General features: G+C 36.6%; 2 protein-coding genes across 3 annotated transcripts; one reads left to right on the top strand and one right to left on the bottom strand.

The window, feature by feature from the left end:
- The first annotated feature begins 294 nt into the window (after positions 1-294).
- Positions 295-6743, top strand: RNFT1 (ring finger protein, transmembrane 1). Its single transcript, XM_010287871.1, has 8 exons — positions 295-670; positions 997-1073; positions 1701-1801; positions 2447-2600; positions 4260-4418; positions 5251-5316; positions 6141-6242; positions 6436-6743. The coding sequence occupies exons 1-8, from the start codon at positions 295-297 to the stop codon at positions 6568-6570; spliced, it is 1170 nt and encodes a 389-aa protein (XP_010286173.1). The 3' UTR covers positions 6571-6743.
- Positions 6744-13104: 6361 nt separating this feature from the next.
- RPS6KB1 (ribosomal protein S6 kinase, 70kDa, polypeptide 1) lies at positions 13105-24413 on the bottom strand. Of its 2 annotated transcripts, XM_010287869.1 has the most exons (14): positions 24370-24413; positions 23180-23300; positions 22755-22823; positions 22184-22331; positions 21509-21566; positions 20475-20575; positions 19418-19508; positions 19129-19219; positions 18714-18821; positions 18361-18423; positions 17455-17532; positions 15734-15841; positions 15025-15137; positions 13105-14464 (listed from the first exon to the last, which is right to left on the bottom strand). In XM_010287869.1, exons 1-14 carry the CDS (start codon positions 24399-24401, stop codon positions 14227-14229), a joined length of 1419 nt encoding a protein of 472 aa, XP_010286171.1. In that variant the 5' UTR covers positions 24402-24413; the 3' UTR covers positions 13105-14226. The 2 variants fall into 2 exon arrangements, with proteins under 2 accessions (XP_010286171.1, XP_010286172.1); XM_010287870.1 differs by lacking the exon at positions 22755-22823.
- Positions 24414-24543: the final 130 nt, after the last annotated feature.

The raw sequence follows: 24543 nt of genomic DNA, 5'->3' as shown, positions 1-24543 counted from the left end.
GTTCACTGCAGGCTAGAAAACCTGCACATGAATGAAAGTAAGTCATTTAATGTGGCACACAGAAAGTTGCCCCATGGAGAAGGGGTGCAAACCCAGCGTGCCAGCTTTCAGAACAAAGATGGACAGTATCTCTCAGAGAATCTTTACTTCACACAATCACTCAGTTAAATCTATTGTATTTTTGTGGTTTTGTTTTTTCCCCTGAACTAGTTAGAGATAACTTCAACTGTGACTTTTTATATCCCATTCTAGGAAACAAAATAGCAAGAATCTGGACCAGAAAAAAATCCCACCATGCAATCAAATTGCAGTCATCTCCACAACAGCCAAGGGAGTGGTGATGACTCTTCATCTCCTCAGAGCGCCCACGCAGCGAGGTTGTCAGGAGAGAGCTCATGCCATCATAGCGGAGATGTTCGCATACAGCTAAACTCTGCTGTGGGAGAAGCCAGAGAAAATGCGAGTTCCTGGCATTCACGGCCAGGTTCCCAAAGCCGCTCACACGGACATGCCCACAGCGAAGCAGGGGGGCTTGATGACTCTACTCCAGACTCAGAGGAACCCGGCGGCAGCTCCCTCTCAGAGCTCAGATACCTCCTCCAGTGGCTGCACAAAAGTCTGCCATATATCTTGATTCTGTGTGTCAAATTGGTCATGCAGCATATAATTGGTAGAGTATAACAAAATAAGGTCTAAGAGAACAGACCCTCTCCCCCCAAGAGATACACTAATAACCATGCCTGAAATATAATTCAATTTATTTTTAGCTTTATTTTAATTTGCTTTATTCATCAGAAAGAGATTTACTAAATTGCATTTCAGTGGCTTCTTGTTTCCTTTGCTGGCATATGTACAATGTCCTTAATTATTTTTGCTTGCTAGTCTGAGCTATTAATTGTAATTACAAAGACATATTAGAAGTAGCTGTTTTTTAACCCAGTTCAGTGGTTTTTTAAAAAAATTTTCTTGTATATAACTGACCTTTTTTTCCAATAGGCATTTCACTTGGAATTGGGCTGCTAACAACTTATATGTATGCAAACAAAAGCATAGTAAATCAGGTTTTTCTAAGAGTAAGTATCACCCTATGCAACAAGATTCTGTAAGTTAACCAAGACCTTTATCTACCCCTTTTTGAAAGAAATGTGAATGGAGATACTGTTCTATTTATCTAACAATATTAGGTGTCAAGGTTTCAAAATGGAAGTAAAGTCTTAATGCTTCTGTACAGTGTAGATCTTCTTAGATAAGTAAGGTTTGCAAAATTCAAAAGGAGTTTTTTTCCCCCCTCTGACTTTGAGTATTGCAATCACTTCAACTGATAAAAGCTTTTTGGAATTTATGGAAGAATTCTTAACTATATTTGTGGAATGAAATAGCAGTTGACAGTTTAAACTTTCAGCTCTTTCTGTTTACTCCCAAAGGAAAATTTGTTGTTTCTTCAGAGTGGGGTGGGTTTTGGTTGTGTTTTTAGGACAAAACCGTGATACACATAGAAATTGTCATGTTGAAAACATTAAAATTACTGCTGTACCTCTTTCCATTGAATTCTCCCATTTCATTTGGCCTGAAACCACAAAGATAAAGTCTTCGAGTAGTAAAACTGTGTTCAGGTGCAACAGACTCAGTGCTTTGGAGATCTATTTAAGACACTGCTACTAAGATAAGGATTGTAATATGTCTTTACGATTATCTTACAGGAACGGTGCTCCAAGTTGCAATGTGCTTGGTTACTAGTATACCTAGCTGGATCATCTCTCCTCTTGTATTACACCTTTCATTCTCAGTCACTGTACTACAGGTAAGTAGAGGAACATTTCTACTCACATCATAAATTACTCAGATATTAACTGGGAACATTTTATCTGGGCTGCTGCTGTTTTTCTGTAGTTGCGGCATTGGTTTCTCTTTTATTTCCATCTCCATTCCTTCTCCTCTGCCAAACTGAGCATGTGCTGTCCTTAAAAATAGTATGTTGGAATTTGCAAAGTTAGACCCCATGCTCAACTGAATGGTACTACTGTACCATGGGGAATGTAGGTGGATTTAATTCCTAGCTTTGACCCTACCACCTTGCCTTCAGAATACCCAGTATGGCATTCTGGGGCTCTATGGAGTTTGTGTTTCCAATTTTTTTTTTTTCCCTTACCTTTCTGTAGCTACAGTCGTGGCTGTAGATCAGTCAAAGGCTGCATTGCTAAAAGAAATGCAGGAAATAGGAAAGGCGGCCTATCTCTAGAGGATGGGGGTTGTGATGAACATACAGAAAGGAAGGTACAAAACCAGAAAGGTTATCAGAGATCATAAATGATCAATTTGCCGTAAGGAGTTCATTTTCTTAGATGTAAACCAAGTTTCCTTTTTTAATTAACCCTGCCACGATAAGCTGTGGTTATCCTTTCTTCTAAATAGGGTGCTCCAGTAACTTCTGATAATTCTTTTGTAGCTTAATCTTTTTAAACCCTACTGTGGATTTTATGAACTTCTGGGAGGTACTTTGGATTGTGGGAGTTACAGACTTTATTCTGAAATTCCTCTTCATGGGCTTCAAGTGCTTTATTCTCTTGGTGCCTTCTTTTATGATGTCCTTTAAATCCAAGGTAAGAAAACAAGCTTTATTTTTGCTTCCTTATGAGGCTTCTTTTACTGTAAAACTAGCTAATTATTAAATTCCACCCAGAGAAAAGTTTTTTTAATTAAAGGTCTGTGTATAATCCACCACTACACTGTGGGTGAGAAAACCCTGTGGATTTCATGTTCTTCCCTGGTTGGTGCCAAGGAACATTTACAGTCTGATCTGAAACAATTGCTTGTATTATGTCATCGAATAAAGAATAAATAAGAATAAAACTTTTATTTTCTGCAGTGTAAGAATGCGTATACAGGCTGTTAGCATGGAGCAGCTGATGCACAGTAAATTTTTTACATGCTTGACAGTAACTGACATAGGAAGATTTCAAGATCTGCACATGCAAACAGCTGTATTTTCTGTCTCTTCAAAATAATTCTGAATTTTCTTTTTGTTAATAAACTTAAGCAGCATTTGTGTCAGATCAATGAATTTGATTCATAGCTTAATTCCTCAAACCACTTAAGTTTTAATGATTTTTACAGAAGCCTACATTGGTTGGTGAGGTATTTATTTTAATGTGCTTCCCAAGGTGAGACATGCAAAAAACAAATTTTATGTCAAAATAGCAAATACTAGTACTGTTAAAAAAAAAAAAAGGACAAACAAGTACCATTCATACATGACAACATTTGAACAGGATGTTTTGGTAGGTTTATCTTTTCAAATGTACCAGGGCAAAGTTTTTCTCAGGGACAACCAATTTCTCTAAATACCAGCTTATAATCGATCTCTCCTTTTTTTTTTTTTTAAGCCAGTGATACAATATCCAAAAAATAATTGTTGAAAATTCCATTACATCAGCTGTGACCTAAACTGCGGCTAAATTAAAGAGAGAAGCTGGTCAATAGTAGCAAATCATGGCGTTATCCAGGGTACATGATAGAAAGAATACTCCTTCCCTGTTATAAGTCTAGTCTTAAAGACAAACGTAAGGAAATAAAGTTAAGAGCTAAGCTAAATGTTTATGATTATACATGCGCGCACACACACAATGCTCTACGGACACTTGTGCTTTGCACTTGTTATTCACTCATTTTTAGGGTGTCATTGAACTCTGTTTACCTGTTCAGCCCAGCTACTCTATGCTTCTTTCTCCCCCTACCACCACCATTTTCTTATCACCCCATCCTATACTGGAGTTAATTATCACAAGATAAGGCTTTTTAGACAGGCATGAAATAACATTTACAGAAAAAGAGTTTGTAACTTACATTTGTTAATAAAAGAATGGGCCTCACGCTCATTTTTTAATCCTGAATGCAAGGGACAACTCCACTGATGACAACGCTGACTGTATGACCAAATTTGTCTTATTTTCCTTTTTCATGTAACTTTTATTTTCTTTTTTAATGCTTAGGAAATTAAGTCTGATAGCATTGTTAAGTAGGTAGGCATCTGACAAAGCCATCCTATTTTAGCCTATTAATTTGATTTTCTGCAGTACAGCAATCAATTGTGTTACTGTTATTTGTACAGTTGTGGTGAGACTCATAATCAGGTCTTCATTCATGTTTCATAGTTAGTTGTTTCAAGATATTATGACAGAAAGTTACTCAAACTTTTCTCTGTATTTTAAAAATCCTTTGTGTTTTGAATCTTGAGCGATTCTTTTGCATGTCTTGCTTAGGGCTACTGGTACATGCTGTTAGAAGAACTCTGCCAGTATTACCGTATGTTTGTCCCCATACCAGTTTGGTTCCGTTATCTTATTGGCTATGGGGAGCTGGACAGTGTACTAGGATGGACCCTTGGGATATTGCTGGGCCTCCTCTACCTCATCCTAAAAGTATGTAAGCTTTATATTCCTTTCAAACTATTTTCCAGTAATTATCACTGGAGGGCTAGAGGCACATAAACTAACACATTTCTGAACGTTCCCCTGTGTCTGAACTGACTTGCAAGTCGATGCTTCAGTTAAACTGATACAGCCTTCCAAAACTGATAGGAATGCTGGCTCAGGGCACTAAATCTTTTTTCTGCACCTGTTCTGGGAATGGATTGAGGTTGCATAGCAAAGAACACTGTTTCTATAGGTCCTTTCATATCAGACATTGATCAGACTGTTACCAGATATTGAGCTTGCAAAAATAAAGGTAAAATTAATGGCTACAAGAATCGCCATTTTCCAGGAAACTAGACTTTCTCTGTGCTAGTGCGTCTCATGTGATGCTAAACGTAAGTGTTCATACTGGCTGTCTACTTCACCAAAGAGCTAATCTGTCCCAAATCTAACCAGACTCAGTACACTAAGTTCGGCTTTGAACATGAAAAATACTTCATAATGCTAAGGTATCTTAATTATAAGTCTAAAGACTACTACATATATGATAATAATGCTGGTATATTTGCACTTGAATGCTTCATTTCAGAACCTCAACACTATATTTCTTTTAAAGAACAGAAGCCTACTGGGAAAAAAGCTTCAGGCTAAATTCTTAGTTTGGTTACATATTAAGCAACTAAAATAGGGTCAGTCTGAACTACAGCTTTGCTTATGTTCCTGCCACCATCAAACTAGCGGTGAGACTTCTAGTGTTGGCATTTGCACAAAAGCTTGGAAGCTTTTTAGTTCACAGAGAAAAACACTAAACGTAACTCAGGTTTTCTTCCTATTTCAGCTTTTGAGCTTTTTTGGACAATTGAGAAACTTCAGGCAGGTCTTGCGGATATTTTGTACGCAACCAGTGAGTACTGAATTCTCTTATGACAAAACAATAAACCCAATTTACATTGAAAGACTTCTTTTTTAAATACCTCATTCCTATATTATTTTGTGCAAGCAACTGCATTTTCAAAGTAAACCCAGTATACTTGTTCTCCTTCTTCCTTGACTACATGCTTACATTATCTGAACAACAACAACAAACCCCCACCCCCAAAAAATGTATTCTGCGTGTCTCTTCAGATGAATGTATGTGAAATAACATACTCTTTTTGTCCTGCTTCCTACTTTTTAACTGAATATCGGCTGGATGCAGGCAGAGCTTTTATGCTGAAATACAGTGAGAATTGAAGCTTGTAGGAAGCTTACATCCAAGTAACTTCTGTTAGAATTTTTAAGTTTCTAGATAACCTTTCTCTGTAGTAAGGGGTATTGTTTAGAGTCTGCTATTCATGCAGTAAAGTGTATAGAAGATTTTGGAGCACAGTGTCATTGAACTAAAAGAATAATAAAGCACTGCTCATTTTCTAAGTGCTATCTCGATGAAATTGGAACTGAACACAGTGTTTTGCTCAGAGGTCACTGTGATACAGATGATTCCAGTAACTGTGATCAGGGGAAGATACTAACTAGACAGCATGGTAAGTGGGAGCAGATAAGCTTCAGGGCCCAAGACAGCTATTAAAAAAAGCTTAGCACCATTTTATTGGATTGGGGATTTAATAGTTTTCCTGACATAGCAGCCCTTATTCCCAATTCCTTTCTGTCCTCATATTTTTGTGTTTTGCTTTGGCTTCCCTCCCCGCCCCCAAAACTAGTATCTGCTGAAACTATGTTGTTTTACAGCACTACGGGGTGACAGCTAGCAAGAGACAGTGTTCTGAATCGGATGATATTTGCTCAATCTGCCAAGCTGAATTTCAGAAGCCTATTCTGCTTATCTGTCAGGTAATACACATAATCAGAATAATTTTTTTCAAACTTAAGAATATTTTGCACAACTGGTAAACAAAACAACATGAAGTTAGATTAGCGAGTGTATGTCTTCTGATTATTTTTAGAAATCAGGCTATGCAAATAATATACCGCCTTATAAATGGAAGAGCTTAGAAGCTCTAAGTTCTCATTCTTTTCATTACAGCACACATTTTGTGAAGAATGCATCTCTTTATGGTTTAATAGAGAAAAAACGTGTCCACTCTGCAGAACTGTTATTTCAGACCATGTTAACAAGTGGAAGGATGGAGCTACATCTATGCATCTACAGATTTTCTAAAGCATGTCAAACAACTTGTTTTACAGTTTGTTCAAGCTAAGGTTTTTCAGTTTACTGCAGATTAAATTGTAGGTGGCACAAGGAACGAGTTTCTAAATTCTAGATATCATGCTTCTGTGAAATGTTCCAATATTTAAAACAGCACAGAAAATGTTAACTTGACCTTAAGTATAGACAAGTAAGTTTTCAGAATGAATGCAGAAAAGCCAGCATTGCTTCTCTTGTAGGAAACAATCAAGTCCTTGCAAAATGCTGCATTACTTCATGCAGCAGCTTCTTAATTCATTTTATTTAGAAGTTTATGGAGAGTTCCAGACTGTACTAAATTGTATTTATCCTTCTAATATGACTCAACCCAAAAGGTCAACCTACCTTTTTATTAAGATTATGAGCAAATTTTATACTCTGGACTACCGTGAGAATTAGAGCTACTTGTCACACTTGGCATTACGGATCCTTTAATGCTTGCCCAATAGATGAAAGAAATTAGCTTCTTATTCATGCACCTGTAACAGCAGCTATTTCTCACTGTACCTGGAGATAAGCCGCAAGAATAAGATGTTTCCCCTTTAGGTTCTTGTAGACTTCTAATGGATCTTTGGCTTAATATATAAACCAACCACTAATGTTAGTTTTTACTTAGCATTTTATAAAGTTGGTATTTTTAAAACAAATCTTTAATACTATATTTTTGTCATAACAGGAACCAGATTTTCTTACAGGGGAGAATCTATTTTATACTATATTTGCAATTTGTAGTGTGCATAAAAATCAGAGAGAATAAATGCATTTAAATCTATTTGTTTGGTGCATGTTGAATAAAGAAACAAGATTCATTACCATTTCAGTATTAACTTACATGTAAGCACATAACAACAGCTCACTGCTAGCTATACTTTTCCTGTTAAACTAATGTCTCTGAAAAACAAATCTCCAGCTGCTACAACTTACTCATGACTAGTCTTTATGCTAATTGTAGAGCTAATTTATGTACAATCTTTCTTCCTGCTTTTCTCATCTTGCTATGCAGGTAAGACAAAAAAACCCCAAACCACTAAAATTATTCTGTTACAGCAAAGTTAAATTGAGTTGCCATTAACTTAAGCTTGTCTTAACTGAATACCTTTAGGAAACTTCCAAGTTAGGGGGGGAAAAAGAAACAGAATTAAGAAGTTAAACACTTACTTGATGAATGGTGTAGCAACTCAAAAGGGCCAGGCAGAGTGACTGAACACTATAAAGTTGCAGCTGACACAGCCAGATTCGCAGGGCTGACAGGGCATGATGGGACTGTGCCCTTAAAGGTACAGCAAATAGTGTAATACTGGTATAACTTAGTATTCTGAATAAAAGTCTAATGAGATGGAAGATTCAAGCTAGGAGGTATCATTTTATGTTCAGCCTGGGTTTTGTGAGACCATGCTGTGTATTTGTTAATAGTATTTTTGTTTGAAGTTTACTGCAGTTCAGAGTAAATGTGCCCTATGATTGTTCCACCATGGTATCTGAGGGACTGGGGAAAAAAGAAGACACCAACTTAAAGAAAACAGGCAAAAGCTTCTAGGTCTGTAATTGGAAACTTATGGGAGTAGGAGAGACTGGTTCCCATGGAAGCCTTTCCCAGCAAGTGAGGTACTTCATTTGGAGAATGTGCAGCTGAGTGGTGTTAGAGCAGACCTGAGGGTTGCAGCAAAGAATTGGAGCTTGGCCACAGCCAGAGCTGTGCTGTAACGGGCTTGTGCCTGTACCTCCACTATAGTCACAACAAACTGCTCTTTGTTTCCTCAAAGAGATCTAGCTGTGCCTTAGCTTGCATTTGAAGTTCATACAAGATCAGAACTGTTTGTTATTTAAATTGTGCTGGTATTCAGACTGCTGCAGCTGCAGCAGAACTTCCCTTAAGAGATGGACCAGAACTGAATCAGTCAAGGAACAAAAAAGAGTAGGGGGAACTTGAGGTTGGGTTCTGAATCTCTGATAGGCCCACAGAGACTTTGGCAGCTCACTTGGTTACACAATTGTATTTAGACTTTCCCAAACTTAATCATGAACATAGTTTTAACTAAGAGTGTTTTAAGGTGTTTTTTTAATTCATGCAGGTATTGTGTGAGAACTGTGTAAACAATTTGAGTGCTATACTTAATTTAGTCAACAGATAGCACCCCCCCCCCAAAAAAAAAGCTTTGCTTGTGCCAGTAAAATGCATGAGTAAGCCCAACGCACAGTTAATAAGGGCAGATGTAATAACCAACCCTTTCTAAAATACTGGGCAAAATAAAAATTTTAACTTATCCTGGATTAGCTTTTCCTGAAATGCTAATACAAATAGCTTAATCACTTTTTAATTCAAAAATCCTCTCAGGGAAAATATAAACTGAAATTCATTAGACTTGCACATGATATTAGAGCAAGGATATGCACTTCCTGATACTTGAATATTGATTTAATTCTTTGCCTACTAGTAATGGGTAGCCATTCATCAGAACTCCAGTACTCTCAGACAGACTTTCAAAAATCTTTTTAGAATAATAGGTCTAAATCACTTAGTCCACTCCTGGAACATTAACTGGGAAGATACAGATTCTGCTTAATACAAACAGTTGTCCCAAAAGCAGAGCCATTACCCTGCTGACTAAATGAAAAGATCTGAGAAACCAAGTATGCTTTCTTACCGCCTTATCCCCAAGATGAGTAAATAGCAGCCCCGTTGCTTATGCAGCAGGGAGTAGCGAGAAGGAAGCTTACTGTTCCATCAGATAAGTTACATTGATCCTGGCACTGTGTTTTCACATCGTGCAAAAGGACAACACGCTAATTTTTGCATGGATGCTATTGGTGAACAAAAGCCTGCTGCTAGCTTACACTCGTGATCTGGTTGCAGCACAGTCATGACAGTGCAAAGCTGAAGTGGTCTGGCAGACCCAAGATGAACACGCTGCTTTACACATACACGTTCAAAGTATGCAGGGAAATTTGAAAGACATCAACCTGAACTAAATATTCTTTTGCTATAGAACAAAATTATTTATAAACTACTTACCTCAATAAGTAGTTCAATATCCAAGACAGACACTGTACACTGAAGAACTAAGGCATCAAGGACTGTATGCAAGGCCAGCATTATTACTAAAAAATACGAAACTAATTTAGAAGTATTACAGTTGTGTTTAAGAAAACATTCAACACAAGAACTTGACAGTGTCATCTGGCCTATAAAGCTCACAAAGACTATTTTATGGAGCACTACAAAACATGGTGTCAGTACTTCAAATCAACTCTGGATTGTTGCTGATGTTTTGGTCTTTGTCTACCACATAGTAGTAACACCACCTTACTAGAGTAAGGGTGTGTATTGGTCAGAGATAGGACCAGGGAACAATCTGTCTTTTATTCTCTTTCCTTGTTGGTGATTTTCCTTTAAGATCCAGTGAAAATTACCCAGACCCAGTAATATTATCAAACTCAGTTTATTAAAAAACAAAGCACTAAAAAAAGATTTTGATCAACCAGTTTAGATTTACACTTCATAAATAAAACCAGTAATTCTCATCTTAGTTACAGAGAGGGGAAAAAAGTGAGTAACTTACATCCATGAGTGACTTTCGCTTGTCAGCATCATGCTATTAAGACACAACTCTTCCTTACCAAGGCCACTCAGGCCAGGGTAGCTGCCCTGCTTTCCACACACACAGACACCCAGCACATGTCTGACTCTGCAGGAGACAGAACAGAGAAGAGGATGACAAATGGCAACCAATAACCACTTTTTTTAAGAGCCCAAGAACCTAGGTGAAGGTACCAGCCCATGGTAAGACAGGCTGATCAGAACTAGCATCTGTCAGGTCCTTTTAAGTTCTAAGCAAAATTCCTCCTCCCTCCCCTTCCCTTCAAAGCTGTCATGAAAGACAATGATTTAGCTCCACAGTTATGCTTAGGGCTTACCTGCTTCCTAAAAAAAATAAAATAGGTCACTTGGATTAGCATATGTTTACAATTGCATTTAATTGCTATTCAGATCCATCTTATCCAGCAGTTAGTATACTTAGTTCCAGTAAACTGTGAAGGATGAAAAACAGAATAGGGATTACCTTTATTTCTACTAAGGCAGCTCAAGTTTGTTTCTTGAAGACAGCTACAAAGCCAAGTTAAGCTAGAAGAGAACAGTCTGTAGAAGTTCATATACAGGAACTGCACACAGTATATCATCAAGGATCTACAGGAAGAATATTTAAGTAATTTGCCTTGTTCTCAGAAACTTCTCTTCCTTTATCCCTTAGGGTGAAGGATTTCCCTGCAGCTAGAAAAATGAAACAGCAACTACACTGCTGTAGAAACAGATTAAAAAAACCAAACCAAAACAAAACGCAAGCACCTGTTCTGAGAACAGCAATACCATCCCTCAACATGTGATGCACTTTTTGATTAACAGTGAGAGCAAGTTGGGAGTTAATACTAAAAAAAGAATAGACCCAAAGTAAACATTCACTATATAGTTAGAGTAGACTCATAAATATTAAATGTTCTCCAGCAGTTCAGCTTTTAGATAGCAAGACAAAAAAAAAAAGGGATATTCAAAAGAACAATTGAGTCATTTATTTTTATCTTTTATTATGAGCTAATACCAGGATGACATTCAAATGTCAGGATGGCACAATTAAGACAGTCTTGGTAGGAATTATTCCAGCATTCCCAAAATTACAATTTAGTACACAAATGGCATCAAATGTATGCATCACTCCCACAGAGAAAAATTATGAAATTGTGAGTATCTTATACCAGAATAGTTTCTGCATCAAATGGGAAAAGAAAAACTGCTGGTAACACAGCTGACCGATAAACCTTTTGTGATAATGACCTGCAAAATAAAATATTCCCCTATTTAACATCTAGTAAAAAAAAATATGACTTTTGTTCAAGTTTAAGATTTAATACTTTTATATGGTTAGCCACAACAGGTATTAACCTCAGTTTTACTATATTTTTGTAATGCTACAAAAATCCTATAAAATCAAATTATAGTGAATTTTTCAGTGATTATAATTAAAAAAGCGCAGCTTGTACAAAATAAAAAAAATAAGATTCTATACTCTAATGAAAAATTTAAGACATTTTTAAATGAACAAAAGAAAGCACTTTTTAAGCTCTCCAATATTCAATGCATTCTGCACTTATCTGAAATAGCCAGACAGGAGCTAGAACTCCACTCCCCTTAGTTCATGACTAGTAATTTTGACACTATTATATATATATAGAGGATCTATGTCTGATATTTTTACAAATAAATACAGGATAAACCATATTGCATAGTGTGTGCTTGCTGTCTGAGTCACACTCCAAAAGTTTCACAGTTATGGTAGGGAATTAAACTTATAATCTATGGGATGAAACATTGACAGTACATGAAATTTATTTTTAAAACCGATGAATTGTATCTGTAATTAATCAGTGAACTCAGACAAACAACTCTTGCCATTCTTGCCAGCCATATTAAACCAATTCTACTGGACAATCGCATCCAGTCAACCATAAAGCAACTGTTAGCTGTAACTAGGACCAAGAGAGATCTGCCTCAAAAAAAATTTTTTTTTTAAACTTAAGTTCCTTTATACTCAGTAAACATGTTAGGAAACCTATGTTAACAAGTGCACAGAGAGGCACTGCTTGAAGTGTTGTGTATTTGCAAATATGCATAATACAAACACACATGAGCACTTTGATTCCAGTTTCACAACATGTCACTAATGGCTCTATTACCAAATGAAAAAATGGCAATCTTCCAGTACAATTTGTGTCCCGATAACTTAATTTTCCTTAGAAAACTAAAAAATAAATTCTCCAACAAGAGGCTTATCAGGAAGAAAAAAACCCACTAATTTTTGCTCAATCATAACCATCTTTTTTATTGGTTCTTTCTATCAACAAGATATCGCTGAATCCTTCTGACTTGCAAATTTTAGAAAACAGCACTCTGATTGGATTCAACATGCTTAGAGAGTTTTATGGCTTGGATCCTATGGCTCAAAGAGATTCGGTATACACAGAGTAAGCAGAATCTATTAAAAAAAAATCCCTACTGTTGTGAAACACTAGAAGTAGACTTTGCACAGTTTGACTAAAGATAATGCAATGTGTGGCAGGCAAAAAGTGACAGGACTTGTATGCAGTTGCATGATCATACACACACACGCACACACCATACACGCTCTAACTAGTGTAAAGCTCTGCAGATATTAACCCTTTCACCAGCTATGTTCATGGAAATGCTTTCTTTAAGGCAGGAAGTATTTAAGTAAGGTAAAGTTACCTTTATTTTATTCTTTGTACCTGTAAGTCATTTGTACAGATTGTGACAATTTCAAAAACATAAATAGTGTCCTTAGAACATGTTTCCTAAATTAAGTTGCTAAAGTTCTGACCCACTGTGGAAGACATTCACTGAAAGGCCATTTAACACTTTTCTCATACAATCAGCAAATTTATTGCCCCAGCATAGAAAAAAAAGTTGAGAAATTTAGAAATGTATAATGGCAGGTAATTCCATAAGCAAAATTTTATTTAAAAAAAAATCCTCAAATTCTTACCCACTGCTTACAAAAAGGTATAATCCCTTATACTATGTAGAATCTGTATGTTTCCTGTGGTATTTCCTATATGTTTCTACTGACCTTGTATTCCGATGCATTTTTTCCTGATCTTTTATATGGGTAAGAATCTGAACGTATTCAGCTGTCTCCATCTAAGTGACTAGCGTATACAAAAGTGATGTTTCCCAGTGAAATGTCTGCTGAGGACAAGGATGAAATAAGCAGGACATGTATGTGAGCCCATGGCTTCCAGTTAAGCCTAGAACATAGCAGCATTGCCATTTGATTAGATCCATTTGTCTTTGCAGGAACAGGTATTTCAGCTGGGTAAGCAAGTGAAACAGTTCTCTCCCACCCCACATTGCCAAGCTGGTAATTGCGTGATTCGCTTATTGATTTGTGGTTTCATGAGGAGAAGAATCGGAACTAGAGCCTTTCGTTTCTTCGCAGCAACCAATTATTTTGCATTTTTAATTTTGGGATACTTTCCATAATGAGCTGAATCAAAAAATCTATTTGAAAAATATATATTTTTATATATATAAAAAACTCATTATGTTTTAAATGTGAAATACCAATTAATTTTATCTTTCATCTTTGATTCCACCCCATTGTAGGAAACAGCTTAACCAAGCTTGCATGCTAATTATTCCTCAGACGCAAGCATGTAGGCATTTCATACTTTGCCTAGTGAAAGGGCTAACCCTCCTTGACACATTCACGACTAAACCAGTGATTCTGAAGCAACATCCTGACCCTTAATACTGTCAGTTTCAAGCTATCAAGCTGAAAAATCCTTGATAAGGTGAGAAGATGTCACTGCGAATCAGCTAGATGATGTGCCTAGAGTTCTGCAATACCATTTTCTAAAGTTTTTTTTGCACCATTGATTGACAGAAAAAAAAAAAAAATCCATTTTTCTTTGCTTTCCAAGTCGCTCTGTGCAATGACTGATTCTTTGATACTGTCACTTTTTAAAAGTAAACCATTCAAGCCCTCATATTTCAACTTCAAGGGGGCTTATGTCTGTTCTTTGTTTTCCACCTTCAAAGGCTTAAAAAAAATTGTGTTGTCATAGATTCATGCGCAAGTGCTCTGGTCGTTTGGAAATCATCGGAAAAGCTTGTTTTTTATATGGCCCAGAGTTTGGTTGCCGGATTGGAAGTGGTGCTGAGGCCTCTCCACAGACTGTCACATCCATTTGTTCTATTCCACTTGTCTCCATTGGATATTCCACAGGTGTCTGAGTATTTGATGCGCTGGCAGAAGCACCTCTTCCCCAGAATTCCCCAGGGGAAAACTTTACAGGGCTTTAAAACAAGAAATATAAAAATCAGAGATCAAGATATACACAGCACCAAGGTATGTCCTTTACTCTGCAGGAAGCCAAATTCAAATGCCCATTGAGAAGCATATATAATTCTTCCTTCCACTTCCAGAAGTTGGAGAAAGTTTCAGAACCTAGCTTCTACCATGGTCTCTTGTAAAGTAACATTCTCTCATTTGAGTAGCAAGGATATACTTCTAGATGATTGCAGAAGGAATTTTCTGTACTAGCATGATTCTTTAGTGGCACATAAGTACTTAGGATGTTCTGAAACAGTTCTAGAGGAATGGTGTACCAAAGTCACCAGACTGTGAGGCTGTATCACCACTGAACAGCAAACAAATTAGTACTTCTTGTGCTGCCAAACACCATAGATTTGTCTCTAATAATGTGGTTTGTAAAATAGGATCGATGCTGCACTTCTAATGGAAGTGATGGGCTTACAGAGAAAGGCCACATTTTTTATTTCCAGAGTGGATCTATTTCAACTACTTGCCAAAAAGCGTATTACAAAAAAAGGCGCAAAAAAAAAAAAGAAGATACCTGACTGGTGTCCTAGGGCTACCTATGAATCTGCGAGGTGATCGAATTTTTGGTTCAAAAGAAAATTTCTCTTTTACGCTTTCAAGTACAGATGGAGCCACATACGTAAAACCCTGCAAAACAGGAATGAATGCACTGTAACTTACAGGCAAGATTTACACTTATGATCACTTATGCAGTTATGATTGGCATGAAATAGTAAATGAAAATTATAAGAAGGAGAGTAAATGTAAACATATGAATATCTGCTCGCTTCCTGAAGCATTTTAGCAGGAATTTAGGGAGTTCCTCACCCGGGTGCCTGCATACCCCAGATACTTCTTCTCGGATCACAGGCATGCTCAATTTAATTAATTTTCATCTATAGAATGGACATTGTTCTCTCTGCATGACTATGAAAGCAATCACATGTCCAGGGTTCATAATGCAACTAGGAATTAGATGAATGCTGACATTTCAGAAAGTAAGCAACATTTGCCGGCTGTTTTATCTATCTAAAGAAAACGTCAGCAATAATCAAACTAAGTATTTTCAAAGCCCCTAAACATTTCAAACCTGTTGCAGAAGTGCGTTTAAAATTGTGACAGTTTATTTTGAGTATTGGGCATTATGATTCAATAGAACTAATTTACCTGAAATGCCCTACTGTTTCCAAGTAACACAACATACCTCTCCACAGTCATCACACACTCATCCCTGGCTCACTTACCAGAAAGACCTGGTTGGCACTTTCACTGAGAGTAGAGTCATCTGGGCTATCAACAGGTGTCTGACGTGTAAACTTTGAATCAAACTGGCTCACATCCTCTTCAGATTGCTTTGCAAAAACAAAATGATTAAGGGTTTATATTACAGATATCAACCAAATGGCTTAGCGGTGATCAGTGTAGCCTCTGGATGGAGTTCATTCCATAGGTTTTTGGCAGAGCTCTGCTGTAGTAAAACCCTGGAGTGATGTCGAAATCCTGTCGCTGCCAGTGGGAGGTCACTATGGGCACTGACACTGAGAAAGGCAAGGGGGAGGGGCAAAAATTATGGATCAAAAAGGAACACAAATTAAAAAGATGCCTTTAAAAAAAAAAATCTCAAATTACAAACAAAAACTTTTAGAAATACAATGCCAGTTTCTTGCAAGTTTAGCCCTTGTCACAACCAGTATAGAAGAGTTGCAACTATTAGTTTTTGGAAGCCTCTCCAGATAATTTCATCCCATTTTTGCAGATATAGAAGCCTTTATATTGCGAGGGACAGATGACAACTCTGCAGTAAGTGACTATGAAGAATATTGTTTAATTCAAAGAACAACAGACATAATTCCAAAATCCCTTCTCTCATAAGGCAGTATGTATTCATTTGTGCAGGCCTTCATGCAACCATGGAAGCACGTTTTCAAAAGCCATCTGGTTTGTAAAAGTAACTTTCATTAAGATTTGATAATAACAGAAAAACCCAAAACCATCTTCAGATAATTCATTTCGAAATACCAGTCTTGTGTTATTCTGAATTGCATTCAAAATGATGAGGGAAAAAAACATCTGGAGTCCCCATGCTGTAGTATGCTCAACATCAGTGATGCCTAAGTCAGTTTAAAGCGCAATTTTTAGTAGTCGGGAACTATTGGGGCGCAGTACCCATTGCTGCTGTAGCTAACTGTACCCAGAGGGAAAAGATGACAGACACCCGACACCGTCAAAATACAAGACAGGATAATAGAGGCTTACTCATCACATCACTGGTTTGAGGTAAACTTTTAATTACTGCTTATAATGCACAAGATGCATTGTAAATATTAGTAAGCAAACATATAAAATGCTTAACTAGGTGACTTCATTTACTTCTGCTTAGCAATTGAAACTAAGATGATAATAGCTAAGGGCTGACGAAGTATACTAAGTATAATGTTTAGAAGCAGAAATTTAGAGATAACTGCACTTGCAAGTCTGTTTAACCTACAGATTAGAAGCAGGAGGAATTAAAACTGAAGCAGAACCTTCATCCTCCAGGAGACTGAACAGGACAAATTAGCTCTTAACTCAGTTTTGCCACCTTCTCATATAAAAAAAAGCAAGATCCTATTCCAGTGACAGATGAGTACCATGACTACAGAGTAATAAGAACAGCACGCTCATGACAGCCAGTATTTCATACTGTGTGGAGACTTAAGAGTTTTTTTTAAATGTTGATATAGCATCAGTTCTCGGGGCGGGGGGGTGTGTGTGGAATCTGCATCAGGTAATTTCTCTCTTTAATCTGACAACAGTGAAACCAAGAACCAGTAACCTAAGTTGATGCATTTAACTGCTTAAAGTATCAGAAATCAATGGCACTCCAGTTTGTAAGAGTGAGCATTTCTAAGTTTTAGATTCCACATTGTTTAAGACCTTTCCTAAAGGCACACAAGCAATACCTCACAGCACTCTGAGTACGTACCAATAAGGGTTTAAAAGGAGGTTCCACCTTTCGTGCCAACAGCTCATCCCAGTTAATGTGTCTGAAGAACGGGTGAGCCTACAAGAGTCAGCAATAGCACAGTCATAATCCACCTTCTGGGTATAAATCACAGAAATTTAAGAATTAACAAGCATGTTCTTTTCAGACCCTCTCTGTGGTGTTTTTCTTTCCAAAAATCACATCTGGGTCTAGTGTAATACATTCTGCAGCACTGTATCAGAGTAGCTGGAAGAGCTGAAACTTGATACCATACCTCCAAGTTGGACAACATATGTCCCTACCATGTTCTCCTTGAAAGTATTAGGAAAAAGTCAGTTGACATGCAATAATACCTCTACATTTTTCAACTTCAAAAGTTAAGATATCTAAAAATAATGACAAAACACTGTATTAATCACAAATTATCCAAACTATGAAATAAGGAGGACTCTCTGGTACATTGTTAATCTCACCACAAAAAAAGTCAGGCTGGAAGCAACAGGAACTAGGTCTTAACGTTTAACTATGCAACACTGAATGCAAACTAACAACACTTTTCCCTTGAAAGAGCTGTACTAAATGCAAGGGCGTTTCATCAGACTTCTAGAGTATCACTGCTCTTACATACTTGACTGTCCAATTAGCATTGTGCAACTAGTTGAAAAGATCTACTGGAAGACAGAGGTAAAGAATAAAAAAGTTATTTTCCAAATCTCAAATTATCAAATAGGTGGACAGCTGCTTTCATTAAGCTTTAAAGCATTAAAATTTTGATCAGTTGTCACATGTGCCTGCCTTTTTGCTTATTACACTTCAAGATACATACTCTCCTTCCCTGATGTACCCTCAAAGCTGTTTTATTTTTGATGAGGTAATGTAAGTATTCTTGAGTTAAGCAAAAGCTACCTGAACTTCTCCAGCATCTCCAGGACCAGCTCCTAGACGTGAGGCAGCATTTCTTTTTAGCAGCTTAAGGAGAAATAACATCCAAAAAAGAAAAAATTAGTTAGACCATTATGACTAGACTAGTTCTGACATGAATCATCACGTGAATGAATACCATGCAGAATGAATACAGAACAATCAGAAAATCTGAATTCGTTAGAAAACAGTTGTATTTTCAAGGAAAATCACTTTCTGTACCATGCAAGAACAAGACTGACTTAGTAAAACAAGCATGGACTGAATAGCCACAGTGGTATCGTTACATTTCTATTTTCTACATACACATGTAGTACTGACGTTCATTAAAATTCTACCTTTTTAAGCAGATCTCTGGCTTCTTGTGTGAGGTAGGGAGGCAAGTTGAGTTTACACTTGAGAATCTTGTCAATTGTTTTCTTTCTGTTCTCCCCAGTGAAAGGAGGCTAGAAAGCGCCATTGTAATGGGAGGAAAAACAGGACTTGTTCAGGTCTCTTATTTGTGTACACAGAACTCACTTCAGTAATTTATAAAGCAGATAAAATGACTGCAAATGGGACTTCCAAATAACTGTTTGGATGAGAGCAGCTCATGACTGTGGTCAACATAAATGTAGCTGTATTAGTTATATTTCTTACTTGCAGTTTGTATATATACAAACATATATTTGTTTATACATGCACCTGAAGTAGAATACAGGTAACTACAAAAGCTATGAAGAGAAATACATGCAATTATAACTGTGCACCTACTGCTCCAGTCAGCATGTCATACATTAATGCCCCCAAACTCCACCAGTCCACAGCACGATTATGCCCACTCCTCATCAAGATTTCAGGGGCCCTATAATCAGAAAAAATGAAAATATGAAAGTATTTTAACAAGCTTAATACTAATTCTGACTACTAGTTTTCAAACAAAACCACATTTATCAAGCAAAATGTCTGTGACTGAACATATGCACCACCAGTTAAAAAAGGCAAAATGTAGCCATTACCCCCAGACCAGAGTAATACTTTTCTATTTCATCATGCAGCTCACATGTATTCAATTGTTCCACAGAATGTGTGTGTGACTGTTCCATCGTGAATAGATTCTTTACATAATCCGAAGTCAGTCAATTTTACATGACCTGAAATTAAATATGTAAAATTTAAAACTTGTCAGAATTCTGACATTTGTATAAGTAACATTAACAAACAGGAATTTTTAACATGGATGTGTAATAACTCTGAACTACTTCCAGATATCTTCAATGGTCTAACAAAGCAACACAGCTGTAAAACAGAATGAGATAATCACACTCACAGATAAAACCTCTGCATTATACCTGCATAAGAAAGTGTTGCCACTTGGTGAAAAGAAACAAGACAAACTTCCAAAACTGGGTCACACATAGACAAAGGTATTTAAATGTAAAGATTGCAGAGCATCAATCAGGTAAGAAAGTAGGCTATTGAATTTTACCACTTCCTTCCAAGTTCAGAGAACAACCTTCAACAAATTGTAAGGTGCCCTGAAGAATTCAGTAAAAAGACTCAGACTAAGTAAATAAGTTGTTTAAGGTAACATAACAATACTGGATGGTACAGATTGCCAGACTAATCAGTGTCATACAGTCAATGTAACAGTGCGTTCAGGAATTGGTACTACTGTCAGGTAAAGCATCAACAGCTAGATACATCATTTCAGCTACAGACAATTTGGTATCCTACCTAAATTGTCTTTCCTAACTAACATCTTCAGTCATCCCATAAAATGACATAAAATGTCACTGATACTACACCGAAGACAAAGATCTTTATGTATTTACAGCGACCCAGTAGAAGCAAAATTCCAGAGCTGCAGAAAAAGCAAGTCAACCATTCAAAAATTGCCTGGGTCTATACACATGGAACTTGGAGCTTGCTGTGGCCTATTTAAAGCCAAAAAAGCTGTGTTGAAGGGCAAGCAATTAGCTTTGGCAATTCTTCAGTTATACCAAGAATGATAATAAACATGCCATTATTCTAAGGAAATTCATGTAAGAGTGAAGTGTTCTGACCTTTGAAGAATTGTTTTCAAATGATTGGCAACGTAACTGTTACTATATTTCTACCTTGATGATTAAGCATGATATTTTCTGGCTTCAGATCACGATAGATGATTCCTTTTTGATGCAAGTGCCCCAGTGCCATTGAGATTTCTGCCAAGTAAAAGCTGAAAGAAAGCATATGCCACAAAATTAGACATACTCAATCATCCAAAGCATCTTAAGCACTAAGGCTATTACGTATGTAGCAACAGTTCCTTTAAAGTATCATTAGAAAGGTCTGAGAGAATAAATGAGAGCAACAATGATGCCTTTGAGGTTGGTTTGCCAAAAGGCATACAGACTCCAAGATGAACTACAAAATCACACCATGAGCAATAAGTTTACCTGTTCAGTAGCTATCATCTTATGAAAATATTTGGAGGAATCTGAATTTACCAGTTAGCGGTTAAAATATGCTTCAATCTGTATTACCACATCTAGGTGGTAAAGTTGAAGAAAAAAAATGAAGCTGAGAAGAGTGCTATCTGCAGAACAGTATTACAGCCCCGTATGTACATCAAAGCTTTTCTAAGGCATTATTGGCATGCACTGTGGGAAGATACAGCTGTATTCAGTTGTGTAAAGCCTAATCAAAGAGGGATAATTTCAACTTGTTTATATGTAAAATATCACTACTGAAAAGGCTCTTTCTTGTTCATTAGCATAATTACCTTTATCGCTTCACACATCTGATGGTTAGAATGCAGCCATTACAATCACTTGGAAATTCTCTAAATGGCTGGCAAAATTGTGTGTGGATCAAGAAGAAAAACTGCATTTATAGCAAGTCTTGGTTCTCCAACACCCAAAACACTTCCTTTACCACAACCCTATGTCACACAACCTCACTCAGCAATCAGCAATGGACCCTTATCTTTAGTAAGACTGGCACAAACAGGTAAGTACGGAACACATACATCTTTTCAAAACCCAGTTAACTGTTCTTTTCACTAGACTAAGAAATGAATGCGTAGTTAGTTTTTCAAGTCAGAACATACCATTTAAGCACTCAGAAAAAAACCCCAAACCTATTAATTTACCAAAATAGTTTAACTTACCAAGCTGTGTCTTCCATAAATATCCCTTCTCTTTCTAACTGCATAAATAGTTCTCCTCCTGCCAGGAGAAAAATGAGATTATACTCTATTAAAGGTGCATTCTATCATTTTTAGTCAGTCAAGTCTGTTTTCTAGAAAAACTATAAGCAACAGGTATTCTGTCCTGCTCCACAGAAAGTTGTTTCACAATTTACTATTCCGTTATTCCCAGAATTCTATCAACTAAAGAAATGCCAAAAGAAATCAAAACAGCGTGCTTGAAAAAAGTAACAGCATTTCAGCCCGTTTTTCATATTGTTATAACTTGAGCAAATTGCTTCTAATCTGTGTCTGTCTCTAACTGTGAAATAAAGAGAACACTTTCTTGTTTCACAAAGAAGCTGCAAGGACTAAAACCTCAGGTACTCCGCATACGATCTAAGTGTAACATACAGGAACTACAAGCCTGATGGAAGAAAAGGTATTAAAAATCTTCCTCTCCTGTACTGTCATTAAAAGTAACTATTTTATGTTTCACTCATCTTTATTTTATTGAATTAGAAGGTTTATTTACATCATTGAACGTATTCTTAATTCCAGCCTATTTTACATTTTTAAGACACCATGCCAGTAGTTAGCTGGCTTTTCTCAACTACGTAAGATACCAAGAAACAGCTAACAATTTCATATACTGACCACTGAGATACTCAAGGATGAGGTAGAGTTTTCCACCAGTCTGAAAGGCATAAATTAAGTCTACGATGAAGGGATGTTTCACTTCCTCCAGTATATTCCGCTCTGCTTTTGTATGAGCTGTATCCTTTGCATTTCTTACAATCATTGCCTACAAAAAAAACAGAGAATTGAGCACAAGAGTATGCTAAACAATGCGCTTTTATATTGAGTTCCTTTCTGAGTTTACTAAATCACAACATATAAATCACTACATATGAGTCACAAACACAGTAAGAAAAAGAAAATTTCATCACAGTACATACATGAGAAGTTTCTTCTGGAAGTCTTTATTTATTTCATAGGATTATGCAATAATTTAGGCTGGAAGGGACCTCCTGACCTATTTAAACTAGCTCCGAAGAACTATGCAGACAGAACAATTTAAAGTTTAATTCTAATTCCAAATGTACCTGGTTAACAACTGTAGATATGATAAAGTTTAGGTATATTATACAATTAGATAATTGTAAAAACTAAATGGAGGGATAGATTTTTTTTTTAGATTCAGATGAAATGTGAACATTGAGTTTACCTTTTTAAGAACTTTCATGGCAAATATTTTCCCGGTGTTTGCTCCAGTTACTTTTCGTACTTGAAATACCTACACAACACCAATACAAAAGTAATCACATATTACAGTCACATTAGCTGTCATAAGCTAACAACAAAATTTTGCAAAAGAGAGATGAGACCACCTACAAACTACAACGCTGCTTGAAAGAGAAGAGCTAGTGATTTGAACCAGTACGAGACATTTTCTGCTGCCGCTAGCTGCTGCGGCTCTGCCAGTGACCTCAGTCCCATGACACCAACCTTGGCAGCCCTGAGGTTACCTTCTGGTAGAATGAACTTTTCAGAAAATGTGATGGGAAGATTAGATCTTGCCAAAGATAGCAAGTGAGCACTGTTAAAGCCTTCAGCGTAATGGATTTACTTCTGTAGAAGACAGTTCCTTACCTTTCCATAGCCACCTTTGCCAAGTACGCGTAGTAACTCAAAGCATTCTGGTCGGATCTTTTCTGGACCTCTGTTTACACTAGTTTCTGAAATCTCAAATTTTTCACAATGTTCCATGCCACTGGATAAAACCGAAATAAAAATATAAGACTACCTGATACTCAAAAGTGATCAAATGAAAGTAAGCAAGCAAATTACTTTCTGAGAAGTGTACAGTATATCTGACATAACTGAATGACTGCTTTGGAGATTTGGAGAATTCTCAGCATCAGAAGTTTTATTTAGGTGTGTGCAAAGCAGTAAATTGCAAGTTGCACGGAAAAGATTACCTGCAAATTTTGGGGATTTACAGTATGAAGACTTCCTTCAGATTCCTTCATTTTTATGCATAATAGATCTCTGTATTACAGCAGAATTAAGTTTAAAAGACCAAAGCCTCAAACTGACTTAGATATTCCTACAAGACGTCAAGTAAAAGCAAGTCTATATAGTGTGTTTAAGTTTCAAATCACATTCAGCAGCCCCAACAGTCGTGGTGAGACTTCTATAACACAAATATCTTGCAGAAAAAAGCGTAACAAAAGCAAGTCTCACAACTCTGAACACGTCACAAAAGACGACTGATCCATGATTTAACGATGCTTCTAAATTATGCTACAGTTCTGCAAAAGACTAACAGATTGATCCTGCTAAATTAAACGTAACTGAACTGTTTTAACTATCACTGCTTTCTTCTCACAACATGGTATGCTGAAACAATCTATAAGTGAAGTAATGCTAAAGGTAGCTGTCTGCTGAACTTCAAATCAGAACTTCTGAATTCTCATCTGCTTTACACTGCTATGCAAATCTGCAACTGCAGCCTTTACAAAAAGCACAGAACATACAATGTTCTGCAGACGGTACATTACACTGATATTGCAAATATTATTCAGGTACAATAGATAATGTTAGGAGAAACAAGGATTAAAAGACAACAGCAAGTTTCGCCAGAATTTTTTTTATTATTATTATTTTATTTCAAGATACAATTAACAAATCTTAATGTGAAGAAATAGTGAAACAACTAGAAACAACTCAAAATTAAACAAGAATGACAAAATTTTCTATTTAACTTAACAGTGTAACAAAACTAGAAGTTATATGTAGTTGGCACGAATGATACAGAACATTTTCTAGCAGCAACTTACAGGTCATATTGGCCAACTCCTCCGTGGTCCATGCTCTCACTTAATTGACCCTGGGGATGGGAGGGGTAGAAGGAAGATTAATTATAACAAAAGAAAAGAAGCAGTGTTAAAAATAAATGCACTGATGTGTTTTACAACTTTTTATATTATATATAATAATTATATATCAAACTA

This window comes from Phaethon lepturus, unplaced genomic scaffold, assembly GCF_000687285.1.
Source record: "Phaethon lepturus isolate BGI_N335 unplaced genomic scaffold, ASM68728v1 scaffold37785, whole genome shotgun sequence".
NCBI classification, from domain to species: Eukaryota; Metazoa; Chordata; class Aves; order Phaethontiformes; family Phaethontidae; genus Phaethon; species Phaethon lepturus.
Note: the sequence above shows the minus strand (reverse complement) of the source record. Positions and strands in the feature narration are given on the sequence as shown.

What these genes read in the sequence shown, in the direction of transcription:
- RNFT1 (XM_010287871.1), top strand. Translation starts at nt 295, where the DNA reads ATGCAATCAAATTGCAGTCATCTCCACAACAGCCAAGGGAGTGGTGAT. An exon ending in GGATATTTTGTACGCAACCA is followed by an intron (nt 5,317 to 6,140) that starts GTGAGTACTGAA and finishes GTTGTTTTACAG; the next exon opens with CACTACGGGGTGACAGCTAG. An exon ending in CTATTCTGCTTATCTGTCAG is followed by an intron (nt 6,243 to 6,435) that starts GTAATACACATA and finishes TTTTCATTACAG; the next exon opens with CACACATTTTGTGAAGAATG.
- RPS6KB1 (XM_010287869.1), bottom strand. Translation starts at nt 24,401, where the DNA reads ATGGACCACGGAGGAGTTGGCCAATATGACCT. An exon ending in TTTATGGAAGACACAGCTTG is followed by an intron (nt 20,576 to 21,508) that starts GTAAGTTAAACT and finishes GCTTTCTTTCAG; the next exon opens with CTTTTACTTGGCAGAAATCT. An exon ending in GTGCCAACCAGGTCTTTCTG is followed by an intron (nt 15,138 to 15,733) that starts GTAAGTGAGCCA and finishes CCTGTTTTGCAG; the next exon opens with GGTTTTACGTATGTGGCTCC.